The sequence below is a fragment of the Puma concolor genome, chromosome A2 (assembly GCF_028749965.1).
Source record: "Puma concolor isolate L17-30 chromosome A2, mPumCon1.1.hap2, whole genome shotgun sequence".
NCBI classification, from domain to species: domain Eukaryota; kingdom Metazoa; phylum Chordata; class Mammalia; order Carnivora; family Felidae; genus Puma; species Puma concolor.
Window position 1 is genome coordinate 168,646,919 of NC_141668.1, and position 21,221 is coordinate 168,668,139.

The following is a 21,221-nucleotide window of genomic DNA, read 5'->3' on the forward strand; positions in this document are numbered from 1 at the left end:
TTTAAGTGGCAGAACCATCCTCAGGAGAGATCCGTCATCTCAAGAGTCACGCTACGCGCAATCCCAAGCACACTGAAGCCGCCATCACGACCAAAAATCTTCAGAACAAGCCAAGGACGTTCGTCAAACACCTACCGGGGCCCTTTCAACCGTGGGGCCCAACGACCCGCCGACCAAGCTGCTTAGTTTCCTAAATCTCTTTATTGGGCAGGTGTGTCCCTTAAGGCGAGGGTGGGCAAACGCAGCCCCCCACCTGTGCGTGAATAAAGTTTTCCTGGCACGCGGCTGCGGCCACGGCTGTGCGGGCGCTCTGACGGCAGGGTGGGGCCGTCCCACACAGACCTTGTGGGGCCCTTTACAGGAAGCGTGCCGTCCCTTGATGTAGGGGGCAGGGCGACCTTTATAGGTAGCCTGAGGCCGAAGGACCCGCGGGGGAGCCACCACAGACTCCGTGCTATGGACAGAGTTGTGTCCCCCCCGCCCCCGCCCCAAGTTCTCGTGTTGAAGCCCCAACCCCTAACGCGACTGCAAGCAGAGACGGGGACGTCAGCAGGTAACTACAGTGAAACGGAGTCCCCTACTCCCCGCCCCGTCCTGTCCCCACCTCTTCCGCGCGAGGGTCCGGCGAGAAGGCAGCTGTCCACAATCTGCCAGACGGCTCTCACCCGAGCCCAGCCCCGCTGGTCCCTGGTCTCAGACGTCCAGTCTCCCCAAGTGTGGGGAACCCGTTCCCACTGTTTATAACCTCCCCCCCGCCCCGCCCACGGTACTTCATTACAGCAGCTCGAGCTGACCAAGACGGACGTCCTCGTGAGGACTTACTGCGGTCCTGGTCTTCATACCGAGGAGAGCAGGCTGCACACCCCCTTCCATCTGCTTCCGGAATCCAGCTCTCGCCGGGTGCCAGGAAGCGCCCAGAGCCTGGTGCGCACAGGCCTGGCCTCAGGCTCCGTCTTCTCTGGGCCCCCTGCCCTCCATATCTGTCACCCGAGCTGGCCATTCACCGGGGAAACATACCCGCCAGAGACCGAAAGGGCCTCGGAGGGCCTGGCAGGACCCGCCCCGTGCTGTCTGGGGGCTCTGAGTCCCCTCCTAGTACAGACAAATGGCAGAAAATGAGAGGAAGGGAGCCCTCGGGGCGGGTCTCTCTCCTCTCCTCTGGGGTGGTGGGCGTGCGGGTGGGGTTTTGTTCCCGAATCAGTCCCAAGGTGCCACACCTACCAGCAGAGACATCACACGAGGCCCAAGTCGCGGGAGTGGCTTCCCCAAGGGACTCCCGTCACCCCAGGGCTGGCGGCAAGCCGCCTGCAGCCTTCAGAACAGCTGACCCGGTGTGGACCTGTGCTTTACGGGCCTTTAACTTCCTAAGGCTTTAGGATGTTTAAAAAGAGAGGCACCAAGGTTCGAATCTGCAACGCAAGCCATCAGAAGAACCCAGAGCAAAAGGGTCTCGGACTCACAGCTCAGAGAGAGCCCCATCTCCTGCGTGCGGACTACTGTGTGCTCTGAGCTACAGGGACGAAGTGGTCAGGTGTCGCCGCACGCTGGTACCTGGCCTCAGCAGCTCTGGCTACGATGGGGTGGGGATAAAAACGCGTGAGGAGACAGGTGCACAGAGGGCACAGCAGGGCCCCATCCCCCCTCCCTGGTCGCTGGGAGCACTCACCTACTGTGCCCTCTCCTCATCCGGCCCCTCCACATAAGCACCCTGGGGGAGGGCCAGGCCGCGATGCCTCTGCGCCCACCCGGGGACTGAGTCTCACGGACATCTCGCCAAGGTCCCCGAGAGCACCGGTGGGGGAGGGGAGAGGGTGGGGGGAGAGGAGAGAGAGAAGGCAGGAGGGGCAGCAGGAGCCCAGCCAGGGCCCCAGCTGGTCCCCAGACACAGTGCCCCCCGACATGGAGCCTTCTGTCCCATAAGCACAGGCCTCTGTCACCCCCAGGGGATGACTTCTGTCACAGAAGGCCGGGGATCTTGAGAGCACCAGCCAGAGGCTCAACAAGAAGCACTCTTGTCACTTCCAGATGACAAATGACAAGAGTCACGACCGTGGAGTTTAGGGGCCCCGGGCCTAATCTGAGCACCGAGCCGGGAGCAGGGAGGCTGTCACCCCAGGCTGGAAGCCTGACACATCAAACAGCCTGACGTTCACGCGTAGGTCTCCCAGGATCTGCTGCGGGGTCCGAGGAAAATGAGAAAACAGGACAGGGAGGAGGTCTGCCGCCGCTTATCAGAGCAGGGGCCACAAGCGGGGACGAACAGGCTTCTTCTCCCCAGAGCGTGACAAAATAGAAACTGGCATATCGTCAGGCTCAGCGCGGGTGGCCCTCGGGGCCCAGCAGCACTCGGCTTGGGCTGTGTGGGCCGGGGGAGGACAGGGGACAAGCCCCTGGCACTCAGGGCACACGTGGCGGCAGGGACTCCCAGAACCACCAGCAACACGAGACCCTGATGATAACCGAGCTCTACAACCTTGACGCCGGGTCTCCCTCTCTGGGCCGTAAAGCGGAGTAAACTCAACCTTTTCACAGGAACGAACGTTAACGCCCGACACGACTTAGAGGATCTCATGACGTGGCCCTCCCGACGGCCTTCGCCAGAGCGCACAGAATGCTGCCCAGCCACGTGGGAGGGCGGGCTCAGGTCTGAGTCAGCAGGTGGCAGGCGGCCAGCGACCCGTGGCTCCTCTGGGACTGGGCGCCACACAGGCCACCCCCCCCCCCCCCGCTCCCCATCACCGCCAAGGACACAGCCAGCTAGGGAGCGCGCTGGAGTGTGTGCGGCCGGGTGCAGGGTCTCCTCTGCAAGCATTTTGCCAACTGTAGAGAAAGCGTCAGCCCGCAGGCCCAGAAGTACACCCCTACATCTTCCTCGGGAGGCTGGCGCCACGTCTGGGCCACAGAGACGGGGAGGGGGCAGAATGTCATTACAGCAAACCCTTCTGGGGGGAGGCCGGCCGCGCGCCGCAGGGGTGTCAGATGAGCTGACGCACGCAGGGCCCCCGGCCCGGGCTGGCAGAGCAGTCGGCGCATTTCCGCTCCTGGAGCGAGACCCCCGCCTAGTCCTCCCGCCCCTCCCCACGCCGCTCATCTGGCAGGAGCCGGGCCACCCAACTGTTTCTCTGCATCTGAGTCCTAGGCCTGGTGCTCTGTTCCCGCCATCCGAGGACTCACCCTTTCCCAGCCACACCGATCCCGTGCAGAATGACTGAAAGCAAGCAAACCGCTGTGCTTTTGTAAACTGCAACAATAAAAACACCAAAAGCGAGACCTTCCTCGGACGCTGTTTTTGCGAAAGGAGAGCTCTCTCCTGTGCTGACTCCACCAGCGGCCCCGCCACACGCCTCCGCAGCCTGTCCTCAGTGACCTCAAAGCCACTGTGGCTCCTGGCCTGCGGGAGCCCCATGGTCCGCACCCCCCTCCGCCTCTAAGCCTGGGCCACGCGTTGCCGGTCTCTGTGGGCCGGGCTCCAGACGCGACCTCCCAAAGCTGCTTCCGAGGGCTCCACCGGGAGCAAACACACAAAACTCGTGCGCGGAGCTTGACCGCTCCCGACGGACACGGGGCCCTGAATGCCTGCAATTGGAAGGGCCGGGGACCTGCCGTGTCCAGGTTGTTTCCAATCTTCTCCATACTTAGGAATCCCCATATACTGGGGTGTCTGGGGGGCTCTGTCGGTTAAGCGTCCGACTTTAGCTCAGGTCATGATGTCACGGCTCTTGAGTTTGAGCCCCGCGTCAGGCTCGGGGCTGACTCCGGAGCCCAGAGTCTGCTTAGGATTCTCTACCCCTCGCCTGCTCTGTCTCTGTCTCTCTCTCTCTCTCAAAAATAAGTAAACGCTAAAAAACCCCAGAATCGGCCCCTTAAAAAAAAAAAGAATCCCCCACATACTAAACTAATGGGATGACAGCGTGAGTGAGCGTGAAGTTCGCTTCCCTCAGCTGACTCTGCTAACGGAAACCACCTCCGTGTTTCTGGAGGACGGGATGTGATGCCACTCCTCTCGTCCGGCTCTCCTCACCCCACGTGTGTGCAAGTCCACGTTCTTTAAGAGGCGGATTCTGACTGATTTTTAATGTGTCTTTATTTCTGAGACACAGAGAGACAGAGAACGAGCAGGGGAGGGGCAGAGAAAGAGAGGAAGACACAGAACCCGAAGCGGGCTCCAGGCTCCGAGCTGTCAGCACAGAGCCCGACGCGGGGCTCGAACCCACGAACCGCGAGATCGTGACCTGAGCCGAAGTCCGACGCCCGACCGATGGAGCCACCCAGGCGCCCCGATGCAGATTCTGATTTAAACCAACCGCTCAGCATGCCCCTCCTGGCCCTCCCACCACAGAACGTCTCGGCTTGTCCCCAGGTAGCAGGGAGGTCACGGAAGTAAAGAGGGTCACCTGCGGGGATGGACGCCCGACAACACGTGAGACCAAAGTCACCACCACACTAATACGGGAACGTCCGTTTCGCAGAGGAGGGGAAATGGGGACTGAGGCTGCCACGGTCAGGGCACGAGGCCAGCAGGCGCCCAGGTCCCCTGAGGACCTCCCCGCTGAGCGGGAAGACCATGCTGGCGGAAGTCGGGTGGGGGAGGGCCTGGGGGGGGGGCACTTGGCAAAGGCTTGCAGGGCTGCATACGCTCCATTCGGACCCGAGGGTCCCGCCCCAGGCCGACAGGGCTGGTAGCCTCAGGGGAGGGCCTGTGTTATGACCCCAGCTCCTCTGGCCCCCCAGCTGCCCCATTCGCTCCCAGCATCCCTGGCCCGCCTCACGCTCTGATCTGTGCTGGGCTCCCCGTGGCACGACCGCGGCCACAGAAAAGGTGGACACGTCACAGCAGGGCCGCCAGCAATCAGAAGAATGCCGGGCGCCCTTGTTGGCGGCTCCAGCAGTGGGCGGTCTGGGCCGGGGCTGCCCCAGGACACCCGGGCGGCCCTGGAAATGACCGGAGTGCGCGAGACAGTAATGAGGCCAGGCTGCCTCGGGGCCCGCCGAGTCCCGTTTGCCGCGTTTCCCCCAATTTAAATAGCACTGAGCTTTAATCGGAGGCCACCTCTTCTGAAAAATTGAACAGACATTAAAGTCTGCTCGTGTGAAAGAGCCAAACGGGACAGAGAGGATGCGCTGCTGGCCTAGAGGGGAAAATTATTAAACACGGTTCGATGAAATCATCGACCCAAACAGCATGCGTGCACGGGGACCCTCGCACTTTCCCGCCACAGGAGCAGGAGCAGCACCAGCTCCCGGGCCTCCTGACGTCAGGAACCGGGGCGGAGCTTCGCCAGGGCCCGGCGGGCGGGTCAGCAGCCAACGGCCACAGACAGACCAGCGGCCCGCACGGTCCCTGGCGCGCACGAGGACGGGGCACCCTCAGAAGCAGCAAACCCCAGGTGGTGAGGCCGGGCCAGCGAGGGCCGTCTTCCGGCCGACGGCTCCCCGTCCCTGCAGAGCCGGGTGCCCGAACCCACACGCCGCCTCCGCCCTCTGCCCTCTGCCTGGCCAGGCGAGGGCCAGGCACGCTCCTTCCAGAGCACTCGGGCTACTAGGCACTTGGGACCACAAAGCGTTAAACGCCCACCGACGGGGGCAGAAACCCAGCCACGGAGCCCACATCTGCTCGCGACGGCTCACAGACGCCGCGGCCCCCTGTTTCTGATGTAATTACCAGCGCTGCAGCAACAGACATAACAAACCAGTTCATTAGGAAATCCACTGGAAGCTCTCAGAAGCACTTCATAAACAAAACAATTAGGTGCACGGCTCCCGGGGCTCCCCTCGGTCCTCAACCGGGGGCTGCTTCCTGCACGCCCCACAGCCAGCCGGGCCGGCAAGGTCGCTGGCCTTGGACCCGGCACAACGCGGCCCCGGCAAGGCCGGGGCTCCAGTGGCACACCTCGTCCCCTTTCTCTATAAAGGAAACCTCACCTGTCACTGTCCTCTCTGGGGCCCACCTGGGTGACCTTGGCCCACCAGGACGGCCCGGAGAGTCTTCCTGTCTGTCTGCAGCCCGGGGCCTCCCGTCTCCCATTCCAGCCTGCTAATGCCAACGACAACGCGGTGATACTAACAGACTGGGCGCTCAGTGCCAGGCATGCTTCCCCAGAACACTCCCACCACACTGACAAAGGCCACGGAGGACACCACATGCGGTCGAATCTGAAACGAGATAACCGAGAGGCCTGGGGGCCGTCCCGAGCTACCTCGCGACTCTAACACCCAGAACTTCTGCACCGGGAGGAGGAGAGAGTGACAGGAAGCCCCGGGGAAAGAGCGAGGGAAAAACGTCTCTCGCACAGCACTTTTCCTCGAGGCCCGCGCACCTGCCTGTCTGGGGCCATAAATCACAGGGGCAGCGGGGCGCAGAAGGGCAGGTGCCCGGCCCCACCTCCAGCCCGGGCGGGTCGCGGCTGCCCGCTCCGGCCCTCTTCCTCGCTCCCCCACCCTCACCCCGGCCCGGCCTCCTGCCACCTCCCCTCGGGCCCCTGGATAATCGCTGCAGCAGGCCGCATGCTCCCCACACAGAAGGCACCCAATCCGCGCAAGGTGGGTCACGGCTGACGGTAACGCAGACAAAGGCGCCCCCGGCTGGGGCTTCGGAAGAGGCCCCGCCCCCTGTACGCAGTGCATCTGGGGGGCCCGGGGGCCCTCTCCCCTCTTCCACACTCCGCAGAAGCCGCTCCCCCGCTAGATGCTTCTGGGGGGAGCCGACAGTTCCCGGGGAAGCTGAGCTCTCGGCAGGCGGGTGGCCCAGACAGCTGGCGGAGACCCAGTTCACGCACCCAGGCTCCCGGCCGTTCAAAACGGGTTCCAAATCTCTCTCGCTCTGTTTCATCTGAAGTCAACTTGTGCACCTGCCTCGTGGGGCGGTCTGCGATGCCGGCACCACCTCAGAGGGGGAGAGAGCCCCTTGCCAGGCCCCGCCCAGTGCCGCCCACCGCGGGGGCAGTTGGGGCTGCACTCAGCTAATCCAACGTGGCGTGCGGCCCCGTGGGGCTCATTCGAGCTCAGGCCTAGAAGGGCTGGTGCGGGCGCGTTTATCTTCTCCGAGTGAAGCTGGCGCACCCCTCTGATCTCCCCCGACAGCAATCCCACTACAAAGCCTGCCCGTCTGAGCACGTGCCCAGGGAATTGCGTCCTTAGAAATGGAGCACAGGCCTCGGGAGGCAACTCTGCCGCCCCCGCCGAGCCCCGGACCCCAGCCAGGAGGAGGCCACCAGCCTGTAGAGACGCCCTCGGGTGGGGAGGGGGTCCCTCAACAGGCGCACGCCTCCAAGCGGGGGGAGGGAGACGGGAAGGGAGCGGGCGTTCTGGGCCCGGCCCTCTTGCTGCCGTGACCTTGGCAAAGTCACTTCACCTCTCTGGTCCTCGCGAGGTCGCGAGGTTCAGAGTCACCTTGAGGCAGGGTGGTGCCATCGGTAAAGCTGGAGATGGAGACAGAAAAGAAGAGAGACGGAAGGAAAGGGGAGACAGTGCTACCTCCGAGGAGGGGTCCGGCCGAGGAAGGGCAGGGCTCAAAACAGACGCGGCAAGGGCTGCGTGTGACCCGGGAAGGGTGGGGGTGGGGGGTGGGGTGGGGGACAGGCCCCACACTCACTCCGCGCACAGGCCCCATAGTGTCCTGGGGTCCCCGGGGCCCACCGCCCACCTGTCACCCTCTCCCTGTAGGTGCAGCTCCCTCCAGGACCCTCAGCACAGCAGCGCTCAGGATGCTGAGTCTGGCACATACCTTTCCACACTCCCCTTGTTTCGGATCTGGCAGGGGAGAGAGGGAGCTGGGGCTCGAGCAACCCTGTTTGGTGTCTAATTCCCCTTTATGAAACAGACCAAGAGAACCACCGGGAACACGAAGACAAACAGCCCAACCTGGAAGCGGCTGCAGGGCGTTTACGGAGGAAGCACCCAGGAAAGGCAAGACCACTCCCCCCTCCCCTGGAAAGCTACGCTTGTTTTTCCAAAGAAAAAGAGTTGTAAAAAAAAGAAGAGAAGAGAAGAGAAAAGAAGAGAAGGGAAGAGAAGAGAAGAGAAGAAAAGAAAGAAAAAAGAAACACGTTGAGAGCATACGTTTTCCAGGGACCCGAACTCCACCACGTCGAGCTAACATCTAGCAACGTTCGGGCAACCCCCGCCGCCACCCCGCCCGTCCATCCATAGAGCGGGGTTCCGAATGCTTCCCTCAAAGTGCCCGGCCCCGTCCTCCCGCCTCGCCGGGGCGGGTGGAGCGGGCAGGAAGTCCCCCCGGCCCTGTCCCTGTCACCGCTGCTCCCTCCTCGCAGTCCCGGCCCTGGCCCCTAGGGACTCAGCGGTCTCCGCTCGCCCTGGCCCCCCAGCTGCGTTCTCCTTAATTACACAAAACCCTGGCCGCTCGTGGCTGGCAGTGCGGTGGGTGGGGGCCATCCCCTTCTACCCTCCGGCCCAGGAGGAGCCCCCGTCCTGCGCCCGTGAGACCGGAAGCCAGGGAAGCGAGGGGCCTCGGTGACGGGGCTGCGCGATCCACAAACTGGCAGGAGGGTGGGACACAGAGGCAGGCGGCGTCTTCCTGCCCGTCCCCCCACAGCGCGGGCCCGGGAGGGTCCCGGCAGCCCTCGCGGCTCTCCTCCCGGAGGCCGATGGGTGGGAAACGTTAGCGCCGGCCAAGCGGCTCAGGAAGGAAGACCACGGAGGACGGCAGACACTGAAACACCGCGTCGACTCGAACCCGGACCTTGGCCGCGAGGCCCGGGGGAGCTCCCTCCTAGAGCTCTCTGGCAAGAGGCTGCAAAGCCTGGGCTTCCTCTGGGGTTTTCCCGCCCGGAGGAACCTGGGAGCCCGTCTGGCCCGCGGGGGCCGACCGGCACCCGAGGCCTGGGCCTCCTGCTCCACCACGGGAGGTCCGGTCAGTGACGCTCTTCCGGAGGACATCTCCCCGGCCCATCCGGAAGCTCTCGAGGCAGAGGCAGCCGCCGCGGTGCTGGGTGTGGTGCTCGGGGCCGGGAGGCCAGCCTGCCTGAGAGGGGAGCCCCTCTGACGCCAGAGACCCCGGGGGCTGGGAAAGGGCGCGGGAGGCAACGGGTCAGCCCTGACCGGCCGGAGCCGGCGCTGGCAGGAAAGGCTAGGGCCCGCCCGCACCATCGATCCTCGAGACCAGGGACAGCTCACTGCTCTTCAACGGCCGGGAGGCGACGGCCTTCAGTTCTGCAGGCCAGGTGGTCTCGGTCACAACTGCCCAACTCTGCCGTCACAGACGGAAGCAGCCAGAGACAACGTGTCAATGAATGGGCGTGGCTGGGTGCCAATAACACTTTATTTATAAACCGGAAATCTGGGTTTCACCGAACTGCTGTGCTGTATGTTCTTCTTGTGACTTTTTTTGTTTTTTGGGTTTGTTGTTTTGTTTTGTTTTGTTTTGTTTTTTTTTGCACGACTCTCTAGAAAAATGTAAAAACCGTTCTCAGGTTGCAGACCACGCAAAAACAGCCTGCCAAATTTGGCCTGTGGGCCCGGGTTTGCAGACCCCTCTTCTAGAAGGAGAAAGCACATGAATTCCTGACATTGACAGAGGCCAGCCAAGCCCGAGAGCTGGGTTTCTCGTGCACCAGCATGGAGGGAGCCTGGGAGAAGAGGAACAACCTGAGAACCGAGTGAAAAGTCTCTAAAATCTGGAAGATGGGAACGCTTCTCCCTGGGGTCTGAGGAAGGTGTTGGAAGGAACTGGCCCAAGCAGAGATGGGGGTGGGCAGCTCAGGCTGGCAGGGAGAAGCCCTGGCTGAGGAAAATCATGCTAGAACCCTCCCCCAGCCCCACGCTCCATTCCCTAAAGTGCGGCCAAGGACGTAGCAGGTCCCCGAGAACCATCTGACCCGAACAACCTCCCTGCCCCTCCCAGGTCCTGCCTCGGACATGCCTCGGCGGTCATCCGTACAGCCAGCCGCCTCTCCTGCCTGGACTGGACTCTTTACGGGGCCGCGAGGCTTGCAGGAGGCCGAAACTGCCACCCCCATCCCCTGGCTGGGAGCTGACGTCCCGGACCGCAGGGCCTGCCGCGCCACGGCCAAGGGCTGCTCCCCCCCCCCCCCCCGCCTTCCCGCCACAGGACCAGGCAGCTGGGGTGGCCCCGCGAGGGAGCCCGGCACGGGGCCCGGCCGCCCGCCCGAACCCCGGCTTGCGCGGAGCACCGCGCTCCACTTGTTCGGTAATTTCACGCTACGCCGCCCGGCAATGTAAGCGTGGAGGCCCAATCTAAGACGGCACTTCCCAAATGTCACTTGTTTGTGAACACACGGCTGAACCCAAGATTGCTTTTAATATCCGGGCAGTCCCTGCCGGCCCCACTGTGGCTTCGGCTCCGACAGCACCTCCAGAGGACAAGCCTGCGATCTCGTCCAGACCTTACGACTTAATCGCGGCTCACGCCGCGGCAGGGGCTCTGCGCAAGGGCCCCTGGAATTCTCCGAGCTTCCTCTCACCACCCACAGCGGCCTGCGGTCGTCCACGCAGAACCACACCCCCACCCGGGACGTTTGATGGCTCCTTTACACGTCTCTCTTTGAGCGAAGCCAGTGTCTCTGCCAGAGACACCCTCCCCCGCCGCTAAAAATCCCGACACTTAAACCCCCAGAGCGCCTCTCCAGCCTCCTTCCAACAAAGCCCGCGTCCTTTTCTAAACCGCACTCCAACCGCGGAGCTAGAGACACGGGGGGTTAGAAGAACAAAGGTTAGCCAGTTCGTCGAGGCCCGAGCTGCCCGCCAGAAACAGAACGCAGCCACCTGCGCGATCTTCGTTTGTCTGGTCTCCACGGTCAAACGGTAAAAAGGAACAGGTGACGTTCACTTTAACATTTCGTTTCACCCAATCTATCTAAAAACACAGCCTACATAAGCAGCACTACCGAGTACTTGTGCAACATCTCACGCCCCTCGTTATGCAGAACCTCGGACAGCGTGCGTGTTACGCTCTCAGCTCGCGGCCAAGACACCCACACGCGGCCAGCCGCCACGCACTCATCACCACCGGGTCCCTACTTCTGGATCTGGTGGGAAACGCACCGTCTGCCCTGGTCCCGGGCCCTGACTTGGAAGCAACCAAAAGCAATTCCTCGGGGGAGCCCCCAGGCTCCCACTTGGGAGCCTGGCGGGAGGCACCCCATTTTCACGCCGCGTTGGCCTCGCCGGAGGGGACTCTCCTGTGCCGGGTGCCCCCAGCACTAGGGAGCCGTGAGTAACCGGGTCTGTCTGCAGCGGGCAGAGGCCGGAGGGGCCAAGACCCTGGGCCAGAGCCCGAGCCCAGCCTGACGGGAAGACTGCCATCTTGTGCTGAGGCCGGGACAGGGGCCTCGGGCCTCGGTGGCAGTCCTGGGAGGAAGGCCCTTGGTCCAAGCAGCTGTGCACCCACCACCAGCCCCTCCTTGCTGCCTCCTAGGCTCCAACCCCCCACTAACTAGGGGTCCGGGATGTGTACATCCCGTTGCTGGGCTCCCAGAGCCGTCTCGGGCTCCAGAGGGAGCCGAGGGAGCGAGTGGAGGGAGGGAGGCAGGTAGACACGAGCCCACCTGTGCCTAGCAGCTCCCAGGAACCTGCCACCCTTCGAGCTGTCAATGAAAACCACACAGACGGGTACGTGTGGAGCCAAGGGCATTTGGGAACAAGAACTCAGTTCAGATGTCAAATCTGTCGGCCAGTAACCGGCCCTCTTAGAACAGAGCAGGAAATTCTCGGGAGGAGAATCAGAGGAGTGTGTTCCTGTCCCCCAGTGACCTCCATGCACAGCCCAGACCACCAGGAAGTCCTCGGGCCCAGACAGTAGAGTCTGCCAGGAGGGAAAGCCCTCGGCCACAGGTCCCAGGCTCCAGGCGGACACCCACCCACCCGCCCACCTGCCCCCTGCTGCCTCCCTGTCCGTTCCAGGCGAGGAACGTGCTGGGGAGGAGTTCCCGGAGGATCCCGGAAACAGACCCGGATGGAGAGGCCAGGCCCCCGCCGAGTAGAAACAGAGGCTGCAGGGGCCCCGGTCCGAGGGGGTAGGCTGAGGGGGGCCGACCGCCACGGGGGCCCTGTCACGGGGCCTGCGGGCACTTACCTGAGTGGCCACCTTGCCGTAATCGATCCACCGCAGGGTGGCGAAGTTCGTAGATTCCGCGCAGTTGAACCCGTGATTGAACCCGGCGTGGTAGCCGTAGGGGAACGTGATCATGAACTCCCCGGCCTCCTGCGTGATCTGAGGGGGGAAAGGGACAGGTGAGTGGGGAGCCAGCAGCTGAGGGGCGAGGCCAAGTTAGGAATGGCATTCGCTGCTCGGCTCACCTACCAGAAGCAACGCCGGCCCAGGCCAGGCTGGTGGCCAAGGCCACCAGGAGCCACCGCCAAGTACAGCAGGGGCACGTGGGATCAAGGACTTCCCAGCAAGGGCCAGGGAGCCCCGACGTCGGGAGCGAGTGGAGGTCTGCCCGGTGGAGGGTAGCCCCACTGCACGGGCCCCAGCCGATCTCCCACACGGTTTATACAGCAGGCACGGCCGTGGCCAGGAGGAGAGCTCTGCCGTGGCCCGCCGCGCACCGGAGCCCAGGGTGGCGTACCCCAAGGTGATAGACGCTCTGTTTTTTTGCGGGGCGGACGCCTGGGGGGCTCAGTCGGTTGAGTGTCCGACTCTTGGTTTCAGCTCAGGTCATGATCTCAAGGTCCGCGGGATCGAGCCCTGTGCTGGGCTCTGTGCTGACAGTGTGGAGCCTGCCTGGGATTCTTTCTCCCTCCCTCTCTCTCTGCCCCTCCCCCACTAGCACTCTCTCTCAAAATAAATAAAGAGTCTTAAAAAAAAAAAGACACCCTCTAGACACACGGGGCTATTCAATGCTATGCCTCTGGGCGCTCTCGGCTGCAGGGACGGAAGGGGTCTCCTGGTCTGGAGGTAGGTGGCCCTGTCCCGTCTGCCGTCCACGTTCTGATACGGCATCGGGGGCTGGTGAGGAGGTGCAGACAGCACTGGCCGCAGCCGCAGAACCCTTCGGGCGCAGGACAGGGTGTGCTCAAAGTACAGGGTCTTTCTAGCCCTTGTGAGGAAAAAACATCCAGCTGCATAAAAACATTCCTGGAAAATGACCCGGGTCTTCTGGCCGTCATAAGACAGGGTCCGTCCCTCATATCCCGGGAGGTGGCTCCTTCCCAGTGAGAAACATGTTATATGACACGTTATAAGCATGTTGTAAGGACACAATGTCAAGGTCGGAACTCTGTCACATGAGCTGACGTCTCTAGACTATTCAAACGGTCTGATCCGATCTCTCAAACAGACCCCAAACCAAGGAGGTGGGTGTGAGTGACGGGGGAGAGGGCCCACAATGAGCCCAGACAGGCTTCTGGAACCTCCACTCCCAGGCCTGGAGGAAAAAGGTGGAGGCTGCAGCCGCACCCCTGGCCTCGCTCCGTGAGCACTATTCTCTCTCCCTGTCCAGGAACACGACAGGCGGGGCTGGTGGCCCAATCCACGGATGTGGAAACCGAGGCTGGCGGCGAGGGAGTGACAATGTAGAGTCCGAGTGGTTACAGGTCGTCTGGAGTTCTGAGTAACCAGCGCCCCACACAGGAACGGACCACGCCGGGCAGCCAGCCCCCTGCCGCCCACGATCCCCAACCTGGGAGATGTGCCTCTGTTACCGGGGGGTACGTCTCTTTCTAGGGTTTCATTCAACGGCCTCGCTCGGACTGCGCTCCTGTGTCTGATTCTGTCCTCGGTGCGTCTTCGAGGCCCTCGGACCCTCCCGGTCCCCAAGGGTATTCCGTCGTGTGGCCGCGTCGCTGTCTGCTCATCGGCTCCCCTTGCTGGGCTGTTTCTGGTGCGGGGCTCTGGCGAGGACGGCTGCAGGGGGCGCTGTGCTCCAGGCTGCGCACACGGACGGACGGACGGACGGACGTGTGCTTGCGTTCCTGCGGGGTCTCCGGGGGGCAGGAGGTGGAGGTTCCCAGGCAGCTGCCCGGCGGGTTTTCTGCAGCGGCCGCCCGTTCTGCGTCCCTGCTGCCGGTGGTGGGGGTGTGGATTTTCGCCGCGCCTGCGGGTGGGCCGCAGCATCTCCCGGCTTCGGTCGCCTCTCCCCGAGGTGGACGGGTGCGTGTGTCCCCTTCTGCCCCACTTACCCGGCTGTTCATCTTTCTACTGTGGCTTTGGAGGAGTGCTCGAGCTTGCTAATCTTTATTTATTCCTCCAGAGAGATGAATAGTAAAACTTGCTGAATTCGTTTAAGTAGCCCGTAAGAAGTCGAACCCTGAGGGGGTGGGGGCAGGCGGGAGATGGGGGGGCGGGAGACTTCCAGAAGCCAACCACAGCGTCAAAAATCAATCAAAGCCGACACAGCCTGGAGAAAAGCCAGTCCTTAAGAACACGAAGATATTTTTCTTTTCAAGTAATGAATTGCACCAATCAAGGGAAGTCAGTGTGCATTAAGTTATATTTTTAAATTCCTGTCCAAGTGACAGGCGTGTGGGGGATGGAGCGCACACACGGCGGGAGACGGGGGCGGAGAGAGAACACCCAGGGTCCCCAGGGCCCCAGCAACCCCCGTCCACAGCAAGGATGCTCTGGGCCGGCTCCTGTCACAGGATCGCGTGAAACGGGTTGCAAATAAAATCATAATGTAGAATTTTTTTTTCTTTTAGAATGTGATTACTGATTTTCTTATCGTTTTTGAGCTGACCTTGGACGGCACCATCCCCCTCTTCCTCCAAGCGTCCTCGCCTGCCCTCCTCCCTCCCTCCGGCAGGAGGCATGGGGCCTGGCACAGGCTGGGAGCCCCATGGTGGGGCGGGGGGGGGGGGGGGGCTCACTGCAGGGTCCCTGGGAGGCAGGGCTCTGGGAGCCCGGCGCGGGCAGGTGCCTCAGGCAGACTTTAGAGCCCGCTCTCCCTGCCGACCCCTCCACAGACCAAGGCCCAGAACAAATGCACTCCGTGAGGATGGCAAGGAAATCATGTTCCTGTCACCCAACTCTACATCCTGGTGGCTTCATCTCGAGCCTGCAGTGTCTGTCCTCCATGTCACAGCCGTCAACGTTATCCCGACGATAAATTAGAAGGCACTTGGGATGACGGATGCAAGCCGTGAAGGGAATGCCAGCCCCAGACGCCAGTCATGGAGAAAGCCTGAATTCAGCTGCTTCCTCGAGCTCTCGCAGAATAAATGAGGAAGTCCGTGGCAGATTACAGAAATACACACTTTTAATTATTAAAAAGCTCTGCTATTGATCTGCTTTTTCTTCCAGAAGTAAATACCATTACGAAGATTTATAAGCGGAGAGCGGGAGGCCCTCCCCCCCAGGGCTGCCAGGAATTCAGATGAGGACCCAGACGGGGCATTCATCTGGAGCCCGACGCCGCTACCTGCTGGCCCGGCCGCGGCCTTCGCCCCGCAGGCCCCGCAGACGGCCGGGCAGGGGTGAGGGGAGCGGGGCCTCTGAGGCCAGCGGCCCCGCCTTCCGTACACAAAGTGCAGTGCCCACGTGGGCAGCGACACGGGAGACGGGAGGGTGCCCCCGCCAGCCCACCCCTCCGGCCGGCATCTCCCTCTAGGAAGCGGCGCCCGGGAGGACGTTCTCCACAGAGCGCGGGAAAGCACGTCCTTCTCACTTCCGCCAGCAGGGCTGTGTCCGTTCTCCTGACAGCCGGGGCGCTGGAACCAGGAGGGGAGGAGCGGAAGGCACGGAAGCCCTGTGTCTCTCACGGCAGAACGTCCCGCTGTCTGATGGACGAGCCCGACAGCGAGAGCGAATCCCCGACCTGAGCACCACGGCTGCAGGCGGTTTGATCGAAATGTCAGAAGCGATTTCCGACTCGCTGACGCTCGCGGCAAGAATGCGGCGCGAGGGTCCCGATCGCGCAACTTGCCCCCGCGCCTGACAAACGCTCTCGTAGGGAGGCCTTCAGGAATCAGACCCTCGGGAGCCTCTTCCTCTCTGGCTGGCCCTCGGTGCCCAGCCCAGAGGCTGCCCGGAAGGTTGCAGGCACGTCCCCCTCGGGGAGCCGGGCCCGGCCGATCCTGTCCACGAGGCCTGTCTGTGGGGAAGCGCCCCACCCCCGGGCAGAGCCCCGGACAAAGGCCCAGCCTCCCCCTTCCCCCACCCCTCCCCCGCAGGGTCCCCGCCAGCCACCCAGATTCCCCAGCCTCAGGCCTCATGCATCACAGGCTTTCCCCGGACGAGCGGAGCGGCCCCTGGAGCAGTAAATTGAATGAGTTCGCAGTCTTCGTGCTGCGGGAGAGCCAGATAGATCATTTCCAAACAGGTATTCCTTCTCTCAAAGGATGTGTGCAGTGGGCCACGGGGTGGGGCCAGAGATCGGGGCCAAGTTGGGGCGTCTGGGGGCGCGGAGAGGCCTGCCCGGTTCTCCGGGGGCTTCCTGGGAAGCTGGCAGGAGCTGCCCCTCCCCTGCCACCCTGACCCTGCAGGGCCCTGCTGGCAGCTGCCAGCCCCACCAGACAAGGGACTGGGTCTGCGAGGGGCTGGGAGGCAAGGCGAGGCCCCACTCGACTCCCCCCTCTTCTATCCTCACCCCCCACCACAGCCCAGCCCAGCCAACCCACTCTCCTCTGGCTTGCCAGTGCTCTAGAACCTTCTTGAGGGGTGAGAAACCAGTTTCCCGGGACGTTGGTGGTTCCCTGAGCCGCAGCCCCAGCAGCCCCAGCAGCACCTACGTACCCGGCTGAACGGGATCCCGTACTTCTTGAGGATGATGGGCGAGATGAGGGTCATCTTGTGCCGCAGGAAGGCGTCACAGCCCTGGGAGCTCCCGGGGAAGAACCCTAGAGCAGAAAAGATGGGTGTCAGCCTGACGGGTGGCGCTGGGAAGGCCTCTCTGTGGGCGGCGCCTTCCCCCAATCAGGCACGGGGTGTGGTGCCCCCGGCTCCGAGGGAATGAAACGCACAGGACCTCGTCGCAAAGCCACGTGCTCTGCTGGTGGCCGGGAAGGCAGCCCCTCAGACCCCCAGTCAGCGAGCCCAGAGCCCAGCTGTGCAACACAGTGTGCCCCCCAAGTCACAGATGGGGTGCGGGCCTCCCCCCTGAGCACCCCCCAAATAAAACCCGTGCCGCGTCGCACGGGCGCAGTCGCTCAGCCAGTGCGTTGGTGTAGCCGGGGAGATGGGACGCAGGAAGGACGCGCTCACACCGGAAGTCACGGGCCGTGCCCCCCACACAAGCAAGTCACGGACAAAGAGGAAGGAAGGCCTCAGCGCGGGCACGGGCTCTGCCTGGGCTCTTCGCACACACGGTCCCCACGGCAGGCGAGGAGACAGCGGCTCCAGCTGCCAACTGGCCCTCTGAGGCCCTCAGTCTGGCGGGCAAAGGGCCAAACAACCCGACCCGGCCTAAGGCTGCGTCCACCCCTGACCGTCTGTGACACACGAGGGGGTCTGAGTTCCCGCCCGGGGACGCTTTCTGTCTCCCCGAATGCCACACAACCGGTTTATAACAACGTGTGCAGGGGCACCTGGGCGGCTCCGTCGGTTAACCACCCGACGACTCTTGGTTTCCGCTCAGGCCACGATCTCCCGGTTTAGTAGTTTGAGCCCCGCGTCAGGCTCTGTGCCGACAGCGCAAAGCCTGCTGGGGACTCTCTCTCTCTCTCTCCTTCTCTCTCGGCCCCTCCAACCCCTTCTCAAAATAAATAAACTTAAAAACACGTAAAGCGACGTTTGTAAACGTACAGAAGTCAGACTGTCAGTTCTACTTGCTCAGAACCGTGTTTAACACAGTTCGGAGACCTTTCCAAGTCACCAGTGGGCCCAAATCAATGACACGTAGGTCTAGCAGTTAAAGAAAAGCCGGCCCCGGGATCCCACGCAAAGGTCCTGGGCCTCTCACCCAAACCACGACCGAGAGACGGCACAGTCTCGGTGAGGTGCAGGACGGGTTCTCAAGGTCCCGCTCCCTCCAGGACTGTCCCCCAGGCACAGCCGGCCCGCCCAGGGATCCTGCCAGGAGCCGACCCAGACCTCGGGCCCCCGGCCTCCAGGCCAGCGCACGTCCCCATGGGTCGCCAAAGAGGGCACACTCCCACGTGCGTGCATGCTGTGAGCCAGCGCTCAGCCCCACCCCCACCACCCACACACACCTGCTGGGGCAGGAGGGCTTCCAAGTGACAGAGTCACGGTGTCGGGGGTGGGGGGTGGGGCGCCCGCCAGCCAGGACACGACTGCCAGGTTCTGGAAAGTGCGAGGGATTACTGAATCCAGCAACTTTCCTCTGTGCTAAAAGCGTTTCAATTAGAGTTATGGCCCCTGCCGCCCGGCCCGCGGCCTCTCTGCAGTTCTTTTTAATGCACAGTTTAAGTGGCTCTCATTAAAGCTCTAATAAAGGCGCACATTTTAAGTGATTAGCACCAATAACGCGCCAACACATTAAAGCTCTCTCCATGGGCTCCACGACTCTCCCAGCGAGCCCATTTGGAGCTCGGCTATTCATTTTCCATATTCATCGCAAACTCATTCCATCCATCTCAATAATGGAGCCTGTGACGCGCGCCCCCAAAAAAGTTTGGAAGGGACACCGAGGAGGGCAGTGACTCACTTGCCCTAGAACCTCTCCCGCCCTCCCTCTGCGGAGGGGTGCAGGGGAAGCGCGAAGCCAGCCCTCCCCCAGGCCAGACCAGTCCACACCGGTCACAACGCAACGTGGGGAGGCTCCCAGGGGCCTCCGGCTCCTGGCCGACCTGTCCCACCAGCCACCGTGCCTCCCGCACGCCCCGAGACAGGTTCCCGGGCAGCAGGGCCCCAGCGTGAGAAGGACGTGGGGAGCCGGCCGGGCTCCAGGGAGAGTGGCCATGGTCCCACGGGATCCCGTGTCTAGCTTTTCTGGGGGGCATTCAGATCACCCAAAACTTGTCTAGTGGAAAAGGCACAGAGAGGAAGAAGGGGCCGGGCACGACTGCAGAATCCAGCGGAAAACCGGGCCGGGCTGTGGTCACCGGAGGCCGCCCGTGCGGATCACTCCATGGCGGCTTCTTCCATGGCTGTGTAGGTGTGGGAGGCCCCGCGGTGGCCCCCCGAGATGTCTACGTCCTGCTCCCCAGTACCTGTGACCATGTTGCCTTCCGCGTGGCAGGGGCTCCACAGAAGGGATTACGTGCAGGAGCCCAGGATGGGGGCGACCCCCGGGTCACCACAGGGTCTCCACGGGAGGGAGGCAGAGGGAGGCCCTGACCGCAGAGGGGAGAGCACGTGACCACAGACAGGGACACAGGCTGACGCCGGCATCTCTGGAGGCAGGAGCCCGGGCAGCCCGAGCCCGAGACCCGGGTCAGACAGACCCCTGAGCCCCAAACGTGAGGGAGTAACTGTGTGCGTTTAACTAGGGCTGTTTTAGAGCAATTCCAGGTTCACAGCAAAGCTGAGAGAATCGTGCTGCTTGGAGCCACTGACTCGGGAGTGATTTGTCACAACAGCAACGGCAGAGGAAAATAAGAAAGACATTTCTCGACTTGTATTTCCCAATTAGTATTTGTGTTTCCAACTTATGTTTAAAACAGTGCGTGGGGAAAGCATTTCCATTTGGGTGTCACCTGAGATGTTACGAAGGAAGAGAAATCGCTCTTTGCCAGGGCGGTAACTGGCATTTCTAGGGTGACAAGCGTGTTCCCGACAGCAGGCTCCAGCCCGGGAAGGCCGGGTCCGGGTCTCCAACGGAAACGTGAGCCTGGCTGCACGCTCGGCCGCGGGGCCAGCCTCACTCCCGGGACAAGCCTCCCCGTGTCCTCGTCCTCGGGGGAAACCGTGCAGCAGGCGTTTGCTGAACAGACGTGCGGCTCCGAGTGCGGCCAGTTCTCAGAAGTTCTCGGAAACAGCGACCGTTTCCGTCTCCCAAGCCAAACGGGGCAGGGGAAGAGGGTGGCGGGCACTCTCTGAGGGAGGCAAGAGGAGGGGTCAAAGGACCCAGCAGGAAGTTGGGGAGGCTGTGCCAATGCTGAACGATGGCTTCTGGAAGATTCCCCTGGCTGCCAGGGGAGGGCGGGCAGGCTGCTGCCACAGCCACCCAGAGGGACGGCCCTGCACTGTCCCGAGGGGGCTCCTGAACCACAGGGCCATCACCCCAACCGCCCCGACTACCGGGTGCTGCCTGCCGGCGAGGCCCAGACGCTTTGGGCCAACGGGGTCTGTTAACGTTCTCGGAGGCACTCAGGGCCACCCGACGTGAGAACAGAGCAGGGCGCCGTGACGGGGAGCAGCGAGAAACCTCACCAGCCCCTTTGTCGCAGTGGCCGGGGGCCTCAGCGTCACCCAGCCCGGTGTCTGGCTTGTCTCCAAGGATCCCGTGTCCCGAGGGCCTGCCTTTACCCCGAGGCGTCAGTGCCCTCTCTCTGGACACAGCTGGGGACTCACCGTGACAAATCCCGTCCTCCCAGGAAGCCCCCTCGGGCCCAGGCCAGCACATGCAGGCGGACACCCTCACGGTCACCATGCGGCTGCGGGGCACAGGGCAGGGGCTCCTAACTGGACGTCTCACTTTCCAGACTGAACACAGACCCGAAGGCCCAGAGGAGGGCGCGATGTAGTACCAGGCGCCAGGGGGGGACGAAAGACCACGGCCGCCCTCCCTGGCCCGCGGGAGCCTGCAGTCACGTCCCGCAGCTCCGTGCTAACACGCCGGGAAAGAGCGCTCCAAGCAATGGCATCTGTGCGTCACTCACAGAGCGACAAACCCCAGCGCAGGGTCTGTGGTCACGAGAGGGAAAGGGAATGGAAAACCAGACAGGGACACCTTATAGCACGCCAGCCCCCCCAGAGATGGACACTCACACAAGGAGCACGACCCGAGACGCTGGGGCCAGCCCCCACCCCCACCCCACCCCCGCCCTCGGCCCAGGTCCCCGCCCGAGGGGGCAGACACCTACCGATGGCCAGCCGCTCCAGGCGCTTGCCGTGCTCCGGTGGGATGGCGTACCTACGAGAGAAGGGAGGCACGTCAGAGGTGAGGTCACGGGCCACCACGCGTTTGAGGGACCTGGGGCTGCGGCCACGGCCTCGGGGAGACATGCGGGCCGTGCACAGAGCAGAACTGGGTGCCGTGAGAAGGGTGAAGAGCAGCAGGGAGGGTGCCGGGGGAGGGACCCACACAGAAGTGAGGAGGGGTGGGGCGGGAGGGCCCCTCCACGGCGGTGACGGCACCCGCCCCACGCCGGCACTGGTCAGAGCCACCAAAGCCTCCACGAGGCTCAGAGAGCGGAACACGAGAAAGCAAGCAGGGGGCCTGAGGGGGGAACAGGAAGGTTCCCAG

General features: G+C 63.0%; 1 protein-coding gene across 7 annotated transcripts in view; it reads right to left on the reverse strand.

Annotated features, from left to right (window-relative positions):
* KDM4B (lysine demethylase 4B) overlaps window positions 1–21,221 on the reverse strand; it is a 135,638-nt gene that overhangs the window by 36,344 nt on the left and 78,073 nt on the right. For all 7 annotated transcript variants that reach the window (XM_086699404.1, XM_086699403.1, XM_086699401.1 and 4 more), the window contains 3 exons: window positions 20,839–20,888; window positions 16,649–16,752; window positions 12,050–12,187 (listed from right to left, as the gene is read on the reverse strand). In XM_086699404.1, the coding sequence (XP_086555530.1) occupies window positions 12,050–12,187; window positions 16,649–16,752; window positions 20,839–20,888 (292 nt within the window). The remainder of the gene's footprint in view (window positions 1–12,049; window positions 12,188–16,648; window positions 16,753–20,838; window positions 20,889–21,221) is intronic.